This window comes from Ascidia mentula, chromosome 5 (genome assembly GCF_947561715.1).
Source record: "Ascidia mentula chromosome 5, kaAscMent1.1, whole genome shotgun sequence".
NCBI classification, from domain to species: Eukaryota; Metazoa; Chordata; class Ascidiacea; order Phlebobranchia; family Ascidiidae; genus Ascidia; species Ascidia mentula.
The window spans coordinates 19101549-19121044 of NC_138570.1; the positions used below are offsets into that span (position 1 = coordinate 19101549).

General features: G+C 38.9%; 1 protein-coding gene across 3 annotated transcripts; it reads right to left on the bottom strand.

Moving 5' to 3' along the window:
* Window positions 1-4116: 4116 nt before the first annotated feature.
* Window positions 4117-18704, bottom strand: LOC145903329 (uncharacterized). Of its 3 annotated transcripts, none has more exons than XM_082991405.1 (23): window positions 18567-18704; window positions 15662-15793; window positions 11987-12040; window positions 11559-11923; window positions 11281-11501; window positions 10997-11173; window positions 10370-10544; window positions 10181-10313; window positions 9962-10064; window positions 9844-9883; window positions 9637-9779; window positions 9295-9486; window positions 7285-7461; window positions 6802-6982; window positions 6614-6746; window positions 6332-6434; window positions 6221-6260; window positions 5957-6099; window positions 5391-5753; window positions 5115-5315; window positions 4824-5001; window positions 4568-4763; window positions 4117-4401 (listed from the first exon to the last, which is right to left on the bottom strand). In XM_082991405.1, exons 4-23 carry the CDS (start codon window positions 11890-11892, stop codon window positions 4278-4280), a joined length of 3357 nt encoding a protein of 1118 aa, XP_082847531.1. In that variant the 5' UTR covers window positions 11893-11923; window positions 11987-12040; window positions 15662-15793; window positions 18567-18704; the 3' UTR covers window positions 4117-4277. The 3 variants fall into 3 exon arrangements, with proteins under 3 accessions (XP_082847531.1, XP_082847529.1, XP_082847530.1); XM_082991403.1 differs by having other exon boundaries at window positions 6802-6985; XM_082991404.1 differs by lacking the exon at window positions 15662-15793 and having other exon boundaries at window positions 6802-6985.
* Between the last annotated feature and the right edge of the window lie 792 nt (window positions 18705-19496).

The following is a 19496-nucleotide window of genomic DNA, read 5'->3' on the forward strand; positions in this document are numbered from 1 at the left end:
CCCTAAACTGCTTTTTGGTAATTTCATTGTTGATAACAATAATTGCTGTGATGTTTCAATGACAATGCCTGTGCACAATGTTAGTGGCACATAGCCTATTGCTGGAAAATACGTAGGTTTAGCACAAGCACTACCCGAATGTGAAGAGAACATGCGATCAAATCCCTTCAAAGTTTTGAGGAAGTTCGGCTAACTTGACGCCAACAGGATAAGTCGCATTCCCGGCAATGTTGCAATTGTTATTCCGATTCTTGGCGATTTTTTTGTAACCGGGCTTCAAACCGCCTTGAACCGTCCCATAACTTTAAACAAATTTACTACAATGTTATATTTGGTTGAAAAGAATATCTTTCTTGTATACCTGTCCTTGATGATCCAGAAATTTTTCCATAACCCACGACTAGCAATGAGTGAAATAGATGCTCTTTGTGCACTTCACTGTAAACTTTACGATAATTTCCTTTCAGCTTTTTAAGTTGGTTGAAAGTTTCACGAGCATCTTTCCAATTGTCGTCAGAAAATATGCCTAGAAGCAAAAGGGTTGTTTAAATCTTAGTAAAGAAGTGGCCTACTTCTAAATTTTATTTTCCGAAATTCGGATTTCGTGGAGATTATCAGGCAAACAGAAACAGGACCTTTATTTGCAACAATTTTCTGCAATTTATCTTCATCTCCCGACCGAATCTGCTCTCAATTTTCAATTGTGGCAACAACCTTTCTGCTTCCTTGTCCAATTTGGCACTTTTGATTCTGCAATTGTTTACATATTGTTAAACACAACTTCAAGATACAATTTAGCATTAAATTCCGGTTGATTTAATTTGGTAGCAGAAAAGATTTTTTGCAGCCGCATACACAGTTTGACCAGATACCAAGCAATCGGCGAAATTACAACATTACAAAATTCAGTACCTTTCCCACATATGGATATTGCTTGTCACTGGTGATTCCCTTTTTGTCCCTAATAAATAAAAATGCCTCTTTTGGGTATCCACTCCTAGCTTTTTTACCTTTGATCAAACAATCAACTAAATGCTGTTTAGATAGCACTATAAGTTTGCCACTTTGACGGCACAAATGAGATTCAACTGCCCCAACCTACAAACCCAACATAAAACGAAACAGTATAATGAATTTACTTTCTACCGCAGCAAGAATTGTCTCGATTATGGCAATTGCCAGAGCTTACCGCACTGAATATCCAACAAACTGGCAAAGTTACTGGTTTGGGGTCAGTCGTCACGCCGGGGTAACGCAGCCCTTTGCATCCCAATCTATGCCTTTTTGGTTGTTACCCTCCCTATTTTCATCGTCATGTTCCAACATGTTTAGCAGCACGTCCTTCTCATCCCGTGTTCCGTCCCCGTCCCCGTCCCCGTCCCCGTCCCCGTCCCCGTCCCCGTCCCCGTCCCCGTCCCAATCTTTATTGCCATCAGAACCCTTGTACTCATCTCCGCAGTAAATAAATCAGGTAGTAATCAATGCTGACTGCTGCAACTTCATAGTCGTTTTATTTTTTTGACACGATTTCCAATATTTTATTGCTTTTCTTATTGGTACAAGTTAAAAGAGTTGTATTAATTTTGCTTCCATCTTACTTTGTTGTTATGTTGTTGTTTTGGGTCGTTCCACTGCACTTGCCCCGAGGCTGCGCTATCAATAAGTTCAACGCAAATACACACAAATTACATCTGAAATCCTGAACAAAGGAATTTGAACTTACTGTGAGTCTTTTTCTATGCTTGATATATAGTTTGTCACTTGATAAAGAATCGCTCAAGGGGAAATCAAAGATTACTAAGTAAACGACATATAAATATTCCAATGTTGAATGATTTATGCTGAAAACGTGGTAAACCTTAATCAAAAATCGTCTGTGATAACAGCGTTTTTACGACTACGTTTCCTCTTGACAAAATCTTCTGATATGATTCCCCATTGCTCAGAACGGAAGAAACTTGGTCTCCAATAAAAAAAATTCCCAGGTGGCTACATATAAATAACTGTTGATTCATTGGGCGCAGAGAAAGGACTCAAATTGCGCAAACATCAAATGAAAGACTGACAGTGAAATAGATATTTTGTTAGCAGCGTTAAATTCATATGTTGTGTTGTGATTCCTTGTGTGTTATGTTGGTAACAATTGTAAAGTGAAATCTTTTTAACTGCTCTGTTGTTTGTTAGGCTTCCCAACTCTTTTATTAGGAGTACGAAAACAAAGAATAATAAGTGTGGAGAAAAATAGTGAATATTAAAAAACACATTCTCATAACATCTGTGTTCCATATTAAATGATGTTTGTCCGTGCCATGATTTGGTCAAAGATTAAGTTATTTCGTAAGCTGATGTCAGTGATATTCCCCTTGATTTATCGAAAGAGGATTCGAAATCAGATAAATATTAAGGTTGTTTCCAGTTGCTCGAAATCAAAGGATTTACAGCGATATTACGTCACTGATAAAACATTATTTGGTTCGTCGTATGTTTCCGACTCCAAAATACACATTCAAAGATGGAAGACGTGGCGTTCACCAACCGGATCTTATTATCTTTAGGTAACAATATCAAATATTAATATAATAACGTTGTGTCAACGCTTTTATTGTTAGAATACATGTGTCATGTATGCATGTTATTATACTAATATTTGAAATTGACGTTGAAGTTTCACTTGCGACACGCCAAAGAAGTGTTGCTGGTCAGGGTTTGATTTCATGAAGTTAAAACATTTTCATTATTATCTTTAGGTATCTTATAAATCACTGCGCCCCATGAAAGCATGCTTTTGGCCCCTAACCCATTGATTTTTTATTTAGCAGCATTTAGTTGATTGCCTTATCGATGGCAATGAAGCCCGAACGGGACTCCCGTATGAAGCATTCCAATACACCATAGAAAAACGCATTACCAGCGCCGTCCAAAGGTGGTGGTGTCATCATCGATTGGTATCGCTTCCGGCTAAAGTAAAGCGGTCGACCATAAAGGGTAAAGCGGTCGACCACAGTCAAAAAATATTTTTGACCTCGACAAGGTGGAAGAGGACCAACGATGCTTATGTGTTGAAAACGAGATGTCGGAGGGGTGTACTCGGCAAGTGGAGCCAGAACGTGCTGTTGAACCTTGGCGCGCTGGCAAGCTACACATTGCTTAGCCCACAACGCTACTTGCTTCTGTAACCCATGCCAAACAAATTTAGTGAAAACAAGGCTCTTCGTGGTGCGAATGGACGGGTGGGGCAACCCTTGAACGGTAGGACGATGGAATGACGGGACGAGCTCTCCCAAGTGATATATCACACAAAATGAATTGCCAATCTGTTCATCTTGCAGACACAACCTGGTAATCGCTGTACGATAAGATTGCACTTTATCGGTTTGTTGCGCGTGTGCTAGAGCCTCACAATTAAGGTAGAACTAAAGATCCCTTGGGGTAGTTAAAGAACGACCTGAAAAATGCGTCCGTGACAGTATCCAACTTGCCGCTAATGTGTTGGACATCGGTACTAAACTCTGAAATAGAACAGAGGACGTTGTTGGCGAGCAGGCAAAGGGGCGGCGGCCTTCTTGATTGCGAAAGTTGTGTTATTCAAAGTAAACACAGGTTTTAAGCGCCTGGAAATTGTCACTGTATAGAAAACTTCCAGAATTGTATCATGCTTGTTTCTTACGCACTTTCAGTGGGAACAATATAGTTTACAGTCCACTATGTGGCGCTTTGGTGCTGGTTTGACATACGTCCCTTCTGTCAGTTATTGGCAATTGTTGATGATAGAAATCAATAGCAAACTAAACGTATACAATTTTTCAAATTGATCTGCTATCCATCTCATTAGTTTCCAAATGTATTTTTAATATTTGGACTAAACATTGCCTGAATCTGTGTTATGTAAAATGACCTGGCCTGGTTTGGTTTAGAATGAAATCTATCATTTAACCAGTTCTTGAAGTGTCTGTATATGTAAAACGGATATAGTTATTACACACTCTTCTATATACCAGAAGAGTACCCATCAAATGAAACGAAAAACGTCACTTTGAACTAAATATTTGTTGACTAAATATCAGACAGATGAGAATCAATTAGAATTTACACAATGTTTGAAGAGAGTCGATCAACAGAGCTATGTATGTGATTTATTAACTCTCCCAACACACTTGAATAGTTAATACAATATATTTGCATTTCATTAGATATTTACAAAAATACAAAATGCAGGTGATTTTGCATTCAAATCATGTTCGCAAATATTACACGGCAAACATTGGGTCGCATTGTTGTCACTCTTCGACCAACTCAACAATTTTAGGGTAGGAAGCTTCCCCAGCAATGTAGCAGTTGTTACCACGGTCTTTGGCTATTTTCTTGTAACCAGGTCTCATGCTTCTTCCCCTTGTGCCGTAACTACAAAATATATGAGTCATTTTCGTATATTAAATCCCTTGTTTTACATATCACGCTCTGTACGCCAGTTTACAGTTTGTCCACATAGAGTTTGTTATAGATACATGTTTGATGAATGTTATAACGTATAGAATCAAAGTTGGAAATCTTGTGTTTTAGGTCTAACCTGTCTTTGATAATCCAATACTTGTTTGTACCACGTGGCCCATGTTCTCCATAACCGACGACTAACACGGAATGGAACAAATATTTGTCATAACCATTTTTCTCCTCATGGACTTTACGTGCATCGGGATCTGAGATTTTTGCTAGTTCATTATAAGCATCAAGGGCTTTTTTCCACTCATCGTCATAAAATATGGCTAAAAATAAAGATAATTTTTACCTAAAACTTGGGGAATTAAAATCCAATAAAATTATACTTCTAAATTTTTTGTTTTTGAATATCTCCTTTTGGGTGCTCATTAAACAGACAGAGACAGGTCCTCTGCTTCGAATGATTTTTTCCAATTCACGTTCATCTCCATACGGCACACACCCTACTTCCGTAACTCTGGCGGCTATTGTTCTGTTTCCATCATGCATTTGGCACTGTTGTTTCTGGAATATTTGTAAAGATTGTCAGATTTTGGCAGCATAAATTGACGTGAGTGGCAAAACAAAATAGTCAGGTTAATAAACATGTCTTTGGGCAAATATCTCATTAAACATACTCTTCCAACGTATGGATATTGGTCGGCTCTGGTAATGCCTTTTTCTTTGGTGTACTGAAATGCTTCTAATGGGAATCCCGTTCGTGCTTCATCGCCATCGATAAGGCAATCAACTAATTGCTGCTCAGATAAGTCATGCTGCTCAGATAAGTTGATCAGCTTACCAGTACGAATGCACAGATGTGATTCAATGGCTCCAACCTTCAAACAAACATTAGTATAAAGGAAATTGAATTGCCTCAGTTTTTCCTGATGCTCGAACATTTCGATACTCACCGCACTGAATATCCAGCAAACAGGTAACTCAAGTTGATGTTTAACACGCGTCACGTAACCCCTTTTATGCCAATCAACGCCCTCATCGGCGTCCCCGCCCCAGTCCTCGCCCTCGCCCTCGTCTTTACCGCCATTAGAACCTTTGTCCTCATCTCGGTCAACATCCATGTTTTCAACCCCAGTCTCGTTTCCAAATCCACCTCCCTGTCTTCCCGCTCCATCCCCACCACCACCTTCCTCGTTCTCTCCCTCATCCTCGTTTCCTCCACCGCTTTCAGTCACGTCTTCAGAATTTTCTGTTTCATTATTTCTGCGATCCAACGTGAAAGCAACACCGCTCATCCAGTCAAGTTCTTTAAGTGACTGCTTGAAATCAAACGGGTCAAGACAACAACAACTAAATTGTTTAGTGAAAATATTATAATATTCTTTCACTTTACAAGTATAACTTAACTTAAATTTAATAACGGCAAGGACACAAAAGAAACGAAGTAAATTTATGTTTCTGTGTTGAGGTATAAGCTAATTTCTTATATTATAGCATAAAATATCAAGTGTTATCTTGCCTGGTCACTGAACTCAGTCAAACAAATACTGTAAGAAATCTCTCCGTTCACATATTTCTTGTTGTGTTTAGAAATCTTCTTCTTATTTTCCTCCCATATTTTCCTTCGCAGGTCTTCCTCCTTTTCATCCGCATACATTTTTTCTAAATTAAATAAACACTGTAACATTGCGGTCAATCGCAGTATGTCGACATTCCGTATGGTCACATCGTATGCATATTTAACATCGCAAAATCTCCATTATTTTGCAAAGAGTTAATTTACCGTAAATAAGTTTCCATGCTTCCCAAGTTGGTCCACAATCCTAACAAACATATTGCATATATTTAAATACCGAAAATATGCAATTTAGGCAGTAGACAAATAGCTTCTTACCGCAGGGTACATCGCATTCCCAGCAATGTTGCAGTTGTTTCCACAATATCTTGCTATTTTCCTGTAACCAGAATATGAATGTTTCTCGTCGTGGATTCCCAAACTGCAAATAAACATGAAATGTCAATACGCTCATCTTTGCATGCTGGACAACCAAGCTATTGGGTGAACATACTACGTTAGGATTACAATTATTGACACCCTGGATGACAAAGTTATTACGTTTGGTAACTCTATGCACATTGAGGGGTTGATCTAGAATAAATTTAACTTATTTTATACCTGTCTTTAACAATCCAGTACTTGTCTTCTCCTTCTTGTTTGGAAGAATCTTTTCCATATCCAACAACCAACACTGCGTGCGCCAGAGAGTTATCATTTGATTCGTCATATTTACCAGAGTCATAGAAAATATCTGAGTTGAAAGTAAAGTTACAGTGTAGTATTTAACACAACGAGTTAAGTGTTACCATCGTAGTTTGTGTGGTTCAGATATTTAAACTTGTCAGAAACCAACAAACTTGCAGCAACCGGACCAACTTGTGAAACAACTGTTTCCAATTCTTCCTCGTTTCCATAAGGAATTGATTCCCATCCTTGAATTTCTATTTCAACTTTATGTTTGGCCGCTTCTTCCATTGATTCTGATTTCTGCTTGGAAATAAAGGAAATGTCTTCTCAAACCATAAACCAAAAACAAGGAATGGAGATGTTTTTTTTTTTATGTTGTTTCTCATATCAGTCGATAAGGCAAGCGTTTACTATTGATAATGTAGACATTTTATTGCCTTTGTCTAATTTTTCTTTCATGAGAAAACGAAAACGCCACCATCATTCAGTGTTCTGCGTGATATTGGCTAGTGTACTTCAAGTCATGCTACGATGGAACGCTAAGATTTTTTAGTGCTGCAGAATACATCCTTTTTTTCCGCTAATACAGGTTGGAGCGGTACCTTTCCAATATAAGGATATTCTTCCTGTGTGCACAATCCCTTATCTTGAATGTATTGAAAAGCCAATCCTATGTCACCTCGTCCATCACCTCCTGGTAGGCCGTCAACCAATTGTTGTTTTGAAAGTTTAACCAAGTCTTCATTGATAATTAAGTTGTGAGACTCCACTGCTGCCACCTGTGATAATGTAATATTAAACCGGATGATTCTTTATTCAGCAAAGAAAGAGCGAGCAACACAAAGCACACGTTTATAAAGCGGTAATCGCGACAAGAAAAAGGCCACGCACACGCTTCGATGCACAACCGGACAGTGCGGTCGCCAAAGAAACCCCCTCAGAAGCGGACAAGTGTCACGCTGGATATGTTACGGCGTACGGTAAACCGGAACGAGTACTGTTAAATCGACATGAGTCGGCTTATGGCGGTCGATCGAGATCATTTGTGGACGACTCCTATGTCCAAAGTGAAAGTTTTGTCAGGAAAACAGGAATTTTGAGTCATGGTTAACTGTCAGGTCGACAGTAGAACTTAACCATGTCTCAAAATTCCTGTAAACCTTTGATGATTGTTAGCACAGAAAAGTTTCTCACAGCGTCAAGTTTGCTGGACAGAGGTTTGATGCCGCATTGTTCGACGAAGAAACTCGATGCTGCTTTTGCAAAACTCGCGTTTCTGCAGGTCGTGGTCGGAAAGTCCCTAGAAAAGCTGCTCGAGATGTATGTGTTGGACTTGCGACAAGAATGTCGTCCAGGTAACCCAATCAGGGTTCTAAGAAACTCAAATAGGCCGAAAGGCGTGATTACAGCAATCTTTGCAATATCGGCTTCAGCAACAGGAACCTGGTGGTATCCAAGTTCCAAGGCAATCATCAGACGGAACAGCCAGCGAGACGTGCAGTGAAATCATGAATAGGTGGCATTGAATAGCTATCGGCCTGCGTGGCCTCGTTAAGGCGACGATAACCGGAACGCTTTTCCACCATGTAAATAGGGGATGCCCAAGGACGGGCTGATCGGCGCTCTATGCCCAAATCAAGCAAATTTTGAAATTCCGTTTTAGCCAACACTAACTTCTCAGGCGACTCTCACCGCAGAGCACAGGTCGGCAATTAGTCGTGGTGCTCAACACCGTGTTGACCAACAGGCGATTAGCGTGGAGAAAATCTGCATCGAGCATTGGGCGCGAGACATCAGCCAACACGAACTTCCATTTGTAAACACCAGAGAGGATATAGTATACAACAACTCTGTAGCCCTAAGTGGCTATGGAGCTTCCATTGGCGGCCTCGAGAATGGAACCTTTCGGGGTGGTGCGACGTTCGAAACCAGTGGACAGAAGGGCACTGACTTCAGCACCAGTGCCAACAAAGAAGTTGCAGCCGGAAACTTTGTCCCTAAGAAAGAACAGGCTTAAAGAGTTGCCGGTTGCCTCAGCCATTATAGGCGGCGTTGTCGTTTCCCTGATAAGAGCACGGAAGGCAAACATTGGCGCGCGTTTGCTCCAAAGCGCCTAAAAACACATGCCTGGGAGCTTGTCGCGTTGCGCCTTACCGATAACAAATTCGTCGTTGTGATTACGAGAAAGTCACAGTAGATCTACCCGTTAAGCCATGCGTCGAAGATCCCTTGTGTCTTCACGTGCCAAAAACACTCTAATAATCTTCAGGCATGTGCTGTAGGAACAAGTGATCGTAAAAAGCAAGCCTGTTAGTAACCAAGCAAGGCAAGCATCTCGTCCATGAAAACCGACGGTTCCGTGTCGCCCCAGGGTGGCATGTTTAGGACATGGACTGCACGTTCTTGTGGGAAGACGGCAGATGATTGCCTCATCAACCGACAAAATAAAAAGGCAATGCATGCTTCGATGCAGGCGAACAGTGCGGTCGCCACAATATGTTTTTTCTGCTGTCTGTTACACGATGTAATTTCCATTCCTTATTTTATTTTTACAAAAGGATGTTCTTATTTTGGATAGCATGGCTGTATTTAAACGTAAGGTTTAAACTTACTGCGGCAAATATCCAACAAGAGGGGAATTGTCCTTGATCGTCCACTGACGTCACGCAATCTTCGTCCCGCCAGTCTTTGCTTTCAGGGTGATATTTGTTTCGAGAAATCAGACTTTTTGTTTGAAATTTGTCTCCGAACATTTTCATGTGTGTCGAAGTTGTCGAATTTAATCCATTCATCCATGACAATTCCTTGTCGAAAGAAAATAAACTGAAATTATAAAAACTCCAGTGTGTGTAATTTCAAGAAAGTTATGTTTCAGAAATTAGGAAATATAGAAATAAATTTGAGAGTCATTTAGTTTAATCCATTGAAATATGAGGTAGAAAGGTGATTCTTGCCTGGTCGCTAAACTGAGTTAAACAAACACTGAAGGTAAATTCTCCGTTCACATATTTCTTATTGTGTTCAACAACTTTCATTTTATTTTCCTCCCAAATCTTTTTTCGCCTTTCCTCTTCGTTTTTATCCTTGTATGATTTTTCTGCAATAAATAAATAAAAACTGTCAGGGTGCCAACACAATTTAATTATTAACATGTAACCTACTGTACATTTCTTTCCATGTTTCCCAAGTTGGTCCACAGCCCTAACAATAAAAAAGTATATTTACCATGGAAACAAAAGATCACAAACCATTCTATGTAGTAAACAGATGGTTTCTTACCACAGGGTACATGGCGTTCCCAGCAATGTTGCAGTTGTTTCCTCGATGTCTTGCAATTTTTTTGTAACCAGAATGTTGATGTTTGCCATCACCGGACACCAAACTGCAAAGTCACAGAAAAGTAAGATTATTGTGCGGTCTTACCATGCATGGACCAACAAGTCATTTCGTTGTATCACATTAACATGGCGAGCTTATATACCAACTTAAATTCTGTACCTATCTTTAACAATCCAGTACTTGTCTTCTCCTTCTTGTTTGGAAGAATCTCTTCCATATCCGACAACCAACACTGCGTGCGCTAGAGAGTTGTCATTTGATTCGTCGTATTTACCAAGGTCGTAGAAAATATCTGAGTTGCAAGTAGTGTTGCAGTGGAGAATTTAAACACAATTAGTAAAGCGTTACCTTCGTTGTTGGTGTGGTTTAGATATTTAAACTTGTCAGAAACCAACAAACTTGCAGCAACCGGACCAACTTGTGAAACAACTGTTTCCAATTCTTCTTCGTTTCCATAAGGAATTGATTCCCATCCTTGAATTTTGACTTTGGATTTTGGGAAAATTTCGGCAAATTGCTGTTTCTGTTTTCAAATGAAAAGGTGGAAAATGCGTTACAAAGTGTGTATGGCATGACTCCCACTCCCTGATTCACTCAGGTATAACCAGTTTTGAACCTATATGTTATTTCCAATAAAAAAAATACATAGAAACACAATAGGTTTACCAGAAAAATATATTTTATAGCCTCCACGTACTCATTTTCCCCGTGTACAACCTAAATTGGTTTAGAGATGGGACTAAAGTCGATGAAGTCAAGATTGTTGTTTTTCACAACCACACATGCTATACCATCTGGTGCGCATGATGGAGTTATACTAATCAAATTTGTTTGGGGCAGCTGACTCTTTTGTGTGCGTCTATTGTTTGTGTTGTCTGGCTGTGGTAAAGTGTCATGTGACACTTCTCTACACAAACCCGCAAAGAGTGGCTGCTAGAGCAGATACAAAAAATTTAAATAATTATGCAACGATACCTTTCCAACGTAGGAATATTCTTCCTCTGTGCACAATCCCTTAATTTGAATATATTGAAAAGCCAATCCTATGTCACCTCGTCCATCACCTCCTGGTAAGTTGTCAACCAATTGTTGTTTTGAAAGTTTAATCAAGTTATTATTTAAAATTTTGTTGTGCGCTTCGACAGCTGTCACCTGAAAAGTTTACTTAATTTTTTATTGTTCTGCTGCCCATTGTATCCAAGAAGGACGACGTGTATTTGCGAAGAATTGTTTCTTCAACGAAAAAAACTCTTACTTACTGCGCTAAATATCCAGCAAGACGGTATCTCCCCTTGATCTTCCACCGTCGTCACACAACCTTCGTCGCGCCAATCTTTATTTTCTGGATGATTTTTACTTCGAGCAACAACGGCTTTTGTTTGAAACGTAGTTCCGAACATTTTCGTTCGATACGAAGTTGTCGAATTTAATCCATTCATCCAAGACAATTCCTTAACCTCCTGAGTCACCTCCTGAGTTTCTAAACGAAATAGTTTTGTGAAATTAATTTTAGCTACTGTACTTGAAGTTGAATAACCTTCTTGGGGGTCTTGGTCCGAAATGGTGTTTGTTGCACTGGTTTCAGTGTTAGGTTGACTGGATAAGGACATTGTGGAATTGATGAAACCTTTAATACTCTTTAGTTCCAATAGGGGTTTTTTTAATTCAACTGAAAACTTGATTTTCAAAATTTCGAATGCAGTTTGTAGGAATTCCAGGGAAAACAACATCAAATCAACAATAAACTTGATGTTTTGCTCGGTTTGGTCCCCATTAAAGTCTTGTTTGTTGAAATATATCCACAACTGTTTGATGTTTTTAGCACTGTTGTTAATGCGGTTAAATTCAAGAATGTTGTTAGGATTCCCCATTTCATCACCTCATACGTTCCTGTTAATTTTCCTGCGTAGTAAACGCAGATGTCACGTTTGGTTCACAGCAAGCTTTAACTTATCTTTCACTTACGTTTGATTGTTTATACTCTGATTCACCGAAATTCATACAAGGGAAATATATCACCTAAATATATTGAGTACATTTATGTTTTTTTTTTGTAATCTGAAACATAAAATGTTAGTGTGTGGGTAGCGATGAACGTGCTTACAAACTTTTTCTTAATTGATGCCGCGAATAGAGGCAATGTGTGTTTTGCTAACAACGTTGTCAGTATCTCAGCCAAACAACACCGTTAAAACAAACTTATATGTTCCATACAACTTGTAGATAAATAGATGCAATATTTCCACTATTGTTTAGCGAAAATCTTAGTCTTTTCCAATCCCTGACCAAAGTTACTACTTTTAGATCTTGTAATACAGATTTGGGTGATTTTACTGTGGTGCATTCGATCATTAAACCACGTTTCAGTTAACTATTTATTCATAACAATTAAACTTACGTAGAGTATAAATAGACTGGCCCATATTGCTATTAACACTGTCATGTTAAAGACGTTTCGACCAAAAGTCTTACGTAGTTTTACAACTTACGTAGTTTTACAATATAAACATTTTGTCATCCGTCTTGTATTTGACAAAAAACAGCGCAACTTTGTTCAACTGAAAAACATTGCTATGTAATAAAACCACAAACACTAGTTCCTATGTTGGCGTGACGTTGCTATGAACACCTTTTAAGGCTGCGTCGGGACCACAATGAGCAGTGTTTTTCAGGAATATCCTAGCTGCGTCGTTGGATACAACCTGATAGTAAGGTTAACAAAAAATATTGTGATTGGTTGGTCAAAACCAGTGATGTAAGGTTGCCCAGGTAGCATAGCATATGCCTCATTCCAGTTGTCTTGTTATGTCACTTTTACTCTTTTTAAAATAAGGTGGCATCACAACTTCATCAAGTAAAAGCTGTTCCTTACCGACTAAACATGTGATTAAGTCCCATAGTTTCAAGTGCACAACTTGCACTTACGTTTATGTAGGTTTGGAGATCTCCACCACCGCAATCAAACAGCGCATTTACCACAATTTTGTATGCTAAAATACGATCTCTCCAATACAAATTTATATATGCAAGCTCAAACCTATTTATTTCTTTAGTGTTTGTAGTGACAAGCAAGTTAAAATTGCGACACACACGCTAAATAAGCAAACTACAACGGTAATTTTTCACTCACACAACGAGGATCCCTGCCCCACTGACAAATACCAACGATGCTGGGAGCTAGCAGGGTTTACCAATGGTGTTTGGAGCTAGTGAGACAAGAACACTGACTTAGTGATGCAGCAAAATTGCTGGTGTAACAAAATTATAATCCGAAACTAACGTAACCATAATAATTACATTATTGTTGGCAAAAAAATTGTTGCCTTTTCCGTTTTCACATATCACTATAAACTACAAATACATATAGAAAAATAAATGTACATCAAAGACGTTCCAGCACTTTTGTTGTTCAATTTTTTCGGAATTGTTTTGGAATAGGCCAAAAATTTCAATTTTATGAATGCTGTTGACAAAGCTGCATCGCTAAGCAACATATCGACTTCTCAGCCATCCACAACTCGTTGCATTCAATTAAAAACACTAAGCCTAACCTGTTCTTTAAAAACTCGAAACTCGATACATGATACGAATTAAATGAATGATGCGTGAAACTAGCTCAGGGTTGTTTTGAACACAGAGTCAGACTTAGATGTTGAAAAGTTACGGTTGACTGCTTAAATGAAACGTCGGCTGTGTTACCTTTGTCTGCTGTGCGTTGTTTCACGCAGTCGTCACGTCCGCGCAACAAAATTATGATAGCGCATAACATTTTGCTGTCTGCCACGAATCGCGATATATTGCAGAAACTGAAATAATTTTGCTGTTTTCTTTTAGATATGCTTTATAATGTTTACAAACCATTAATTACGTCAATGTATGTTTGATTCATTGCAAAATCAATATTCTGTAGTAATACATTACATTCGGTTTTCCTTAGTGAAATAATGGAACCCGAGACTTGTTACATGTTTAGCTTTTAGTATGAGCACAATAAGTCGATCAAGCAGTGATCCACACCTTTCAAAATTCAAGTCATTGCATGTTGCCCACAAAAACCTGAGCTGGCTCCACGCAAGCGATCAGTCGTAACCCACACCATTCAATTAATCACCTTGCGGTAAACGAAATTGCGGAACGAAACAGAGGTAACCATGAAGGCAACCTGCTGCAACTTACGTGTGAAGTGGGGTTGATGTTTTATTTAATAGCGTAGTTTGCATTGTTTGCTTAGGAAAAGCGTCTTATATTGCACATATCGGTTAGTTTCAAACATGGGAGGACCCCCAAATTACGTAACCATAATGGTCGGGGCAAGCTGTGGCATCAGGCTAAACGATGGGTTTTGCTTTGGCCAGCACGGCCGGGTGGCCACCTTTCGTCACATGCAACCTGTCGCAACCCATCACATCCCAGTGCGACTGGTTGCGATCCTACGGCAGAAGGCGATTCTCCGTGAGGAAATCGCCTTTACATGGGCGCCTGACTCGATAACCTTTATGGTTTTATCGTTACCCACGCCATTTTATTTCTTTGTATATTGTTCTTACGCTTAATTGCTTTTTTTGCAAAATAAACATGATTTGATTTGATTTGACATCACAAACCAAAAGCTTTTTGTCTCTGATTATTAGCAAACCTAAAGATACAGCAGCAACGACATTACTCTGTACTTCCATAAGTCGGGGATGGGGCGTTGCTTCGTTCAGTGACATTACATGATGTCGTTTTAGGTGTGATGTCTTAACTTTAGCCTCATCTGCCGATTTTAACATGTGTAATTACGAACTATGTTGCGAAAAATATGATGGTGGTTGATTAAGGTCAAGGTACCATGGTGCACAAGCGTACAACTTGCCAGGCAACCTTCACATATGCGTAGGGGAACTTCACAATAATCAGACAACGCAGTAATATTTCATGCAATGGCATGATTGGCAGGATCGCCCCACTGCGCAGGTCCTTACTTGGCGATCACAGCTATCGTATCGCGATCATGAGGTTTACAGTCTTCGTAGCGCAGGCACTGCAGCTTATACAGTTGCCAATAACGTTCCGTCGATATTTAATTGTAAGTGATAACCCTAAATTACAATTTTGTTTTTTTCGCCTTCTTTGGAAAATGCTTTGTGAAAAGTTTACAACCTATGTTCTTTCTTATAATTGTTATATTCAACTATTCGACGACATTCATACATTTACATGCCTTCCACAATGTAGTGATAATATCGGAATGCGGACTACAAGATGTGGGCAATGCTCTCAAATAGTGGTTGTGGTTCTCAACTAGAAGAAAACACATTGAGATGAAGTTTCGTCGCTCAGAAAGTCACTACTTCATAGTCAGGCGGTCATCCATTACCCACGCCGTTTAAATGCTCACCCTACTTACAACAAAATGGCGGAACCGAACCAAGGCAGCAACCAAAGCAACTTGCTTACGTGTGGAATGTGGTTGGTTGTATGTGTGCCAACATTTTAGTCAACAAAAGGAAAACTATTTAACAGCACAGTTAACGGTAATAACCCAATCCATAAAGTTTAATATATAATAACCTAATACATGAGGATTTAACCTATCCAAACAGCATCAGTTTTATTTAATTTTGTTTCATTAAAACGAAGTAAGTACAAAACAAATACCTTTTTCGTGACGTATTCCCCCGTGCTGAAATCCACCTTTCAAAGAAATATGGACCAAAGCGTTCACTCGCGTGTTTTTCACAACAAATCCACAAATCAACAAAAACTATTTTCCATTACCTTACCATTCACCTTACCAAACAAAAACAAAGGAATTTTACTTTGCTTCAAAGGGAACCAGTAGAGTTTATAAGATAGGATTTGACTAAAAGTGTTGCGTGGAGCAAGTTTAGGATTCGCACAGTATAAAGTTTCCCCACCGACAAATACCAACGGTGCGTAGAACAATTAACAGTGTTTTTGTGACACGGAAGCATTGAATGTTGAAAGTCGAGGACCCAGTCTATAGATTACCATACCAACGATTAATAATTGTGATTTCATTTTCATGGGAGACAAAAATTCGGTAATTGCTTGAAACACATGACATTTAGAAATACATAACCTCATTTAAATAAAGCTATAAAAAAACATACTTTAAATGAACCGATTTATCAAAATAAAACCGTAAAGTAACATCCAGTTTTTGACACAAGTGCTCTTAAACAAATTGTGCCGGACCTGTTCTTTCAAAACTGGATCAGACTAAAAAATGATGCGTGAAAGCTAAGGCTCAATATTGCATTGAACACAGAATCAGCCTTGAATGTTGAAAGGTTTGCTTTCTAATGCCGCAACACTTTGCTGACTGTCACAAAGCCAGATACAGTGCAAAAATTGAAATAATTTTTTGTACTGGGTTTTTCTCAAGGAGATGCTTTATAACGTAAAAAACAAAGTTAATCACGTCAATATATGTTTAACTCTTTACAAAAACATTATTATATTATATTTGAATGACCTCTCTAACTTTGTGAAACACTGGATAGCTAGCCTTGTTACATGTTTACCAATTAGTATGAGCACAATAAGTCAGCAAACTACCAAGGCCTCCATCAAGCATCATCCACGACTTTTAACAGTCAAGTCAATGCACGTTGCTCACTAAAAAACTTGTGCTGGTTTCACGTAGGCTATCATCCGTAACCCACTCCATTCAATTACTAACCCTGCGTTCAAAGAAATTGCAGAACCAAAGAAAGGTACCCATGTTACATGATACGACTAAACTAGCTCAGAGTTGTTTTGAGGCAGAGTCAGACTTGGATGTCAAAAGGGTACGGTTGACTGCTTTAATGAAACGTCGGCTGTGTTACCTTTGTCTGCTGTGCGTTTGCTTAACGCCGTCGTCACATCCGCGCAACAAAACTATGATAGCGCAACATTTTGCTGTCTGCCACGAATCGCGATATATTGTAGAAACTGAAATAATTTGGCTGTTTTCTTTTGGATATGCTATATCACGTTCACAAACCATTAATTACGTCAATGTATGTTTGATTCTTTACAAAAACAATATTCTGTAGTAGTACATTACATTTGGTTGTCCTTAGTGAAGTAATGGAACCCGAGACTTGTTACATGTTTAGGTTTTAGTATGAGCACAATAAGTCGATCAAGCAGTGATCCACACCTTTTAAAAATTCAATTCATTGCATGTTGCCCACAAAAACCTGAGCTTGCTCCACGCAAGCGATCAGTCGTAACCCACACGATTCAATTAATCACCTTGCGGTAAACGAAATTGCGGAACCAAACAGAGGTAACCATGAAGGCAACCTACTGCAACTTACGTGTGAAGTGGGGTTGATGTTTTATTTAATAGCGTAGTTTGCTTAGGAAAAGCGTCTTATATTGTACATATCGGATAGTTTCAAACATGGGAGGACCCCCAAATTACGTAAACGATGGGTTTTGCTTTGGCCAGCACGGGAGGGTGGCCACCTTTCGTCACATGCAACCTGTCGCAACCCATCACCTCCCAGTGCGACTGGCTGCGATCCTACGGCCGACGGTGATTCTCCGTGAGGAAATCACCTTTACATGGGCGCCTGACATGATAACCTTTATGGTTTTATCGTTATCCACGCCATTTTATTTCTTTGTATATTGTTCTTGCGCGTAGTTGCTTTTTTTTGCTAGATAAACATGATTTGATTTGATTTGACATTACAAACCAAAAGCTTTTTGTCTCTGATTATTAGCAAACCTAAAGATACAGCAGCAACGACATTACTCTGTACTTCCATAAGTCGGGGATGGGGCGTTGCTTGGTTCAGTGACATTACATGATGTCGTTTTTGGTGTGATGTCGTAACTTTAGCCTCATGTGATGATAGATTTTAACATGTGTAATTACGAACCATGTTGCGAAATATATGTTGGTGGTTGATTGAGGCCAAGGTACCATGGTGCACAATAACGTTCCGTCGATATTTGATTGTAAGTGATAACCCTAAATTACAATTTTGTTTTGTTCGCCTTCTTACTTTTGTAAACAAAGTTTACAACCCATGTTCTTAACTTATAATGATTATATTCAACTATTCGACGACATTCATACATTTACATGCCTTGCACAATGTAGTGATAATATAGGAATGCGGACTACAAGAGGTGGGCAATGCTCTCAAATAGTGGTTGTGGTTATCAACTAGAAGAAAACACATTGAGACGAAGTTTCGTTGCTCAGAAAAGTCACGACTTCATAGTCAGGCGGTCATCCATTACCCACGTCATTTAAATTCTCACCCAACTTACAACAAAATGGCGGAACCAAACTAAGTCAGCAACCAAAGCAAGTTGCTTACGTGTGGAATGTGGTTAGTTGTATGTGTGCCAACATTAAAACTATTTAACAGCACAGTTAACGGTAATAACCTAATACACACAGTTTAATATATAATAACCTAATACACACAGTTTAATATATAATAACCTAATACATGGGGATTTAACCTATCCAAACAGCATCGGTTTTATTTAATTTTGTTTCATTAAAACGAAGTAAGAACAAAACAAATACCTTTTTGGTGACGTATTTCCCCGTGCTGAAATCCACCTTTCAAAGAAATATGGACCAAAGCGTTCACTCGCGTGTTTTTTGCAACAAATCCACAAATCGACAAAAACTATTTGCCATTACCTTACCATAAATTATATACTTTCTGCTCAAGAACAAAAACAAAGGATTTTACTTTGCCTCAAAAGAACCAGCAAAGTTTTTGAAATAAGATTTGACTAAAAGCGTTGCGTGGAGCAAGCTCAGGGATCGCACAACAAAGTTTCCCAACGACAAATACCAACGGTGCGTAAAGCAACAGTGTTTTTGTGAGACTGAAGCATTGAATGTTGAAAGTCCCGGACCCTGTCTGACTATGGATTACCATAGCAACGATCAATAACTTTGATTTCATTTTCATGGGAGACAAAAATTTTGTTATTGCTTAAAACACACGACATTTAGAAGTACATAACCTCATTTAAGTAATGTTACAAAAAAACATACTTGATGTAACACTTGCTTGTACCAAAAGGCTTTTCTGGAACTGGGATGCTTTCCCAGAGCGCAGGACATGAGGTGAACAAGAAGTATTTGTGGCGACACACACAGTGAACAAAGACAGCGTGTAATCAATACCTCTGCTGTAGCCGGTTGAATTGTCGCATTGTGCTCATTTTTTAGTTGTGAAAGTAAGCGGATTTGCACAATGTGTTTTACCAGTGTGTTGTCCAACGCTAAGCAAAGAAAACTAGGGTTAAGTAGTAATGTTTAAAACAAACATAGACTCCAAACATTAAACATTGATAAAATGACGTATAGAGTTATTTGTGTGTTCTAACAATGTGGAGTCAAATACTGGCCAGCCTATAAAACAAATGTTTTGCGAAATGACGGTCTTAGTTCAACTTGCTTGCGTTGAGTCACTGCTTGCACATCTAAAGTTATTCCTAC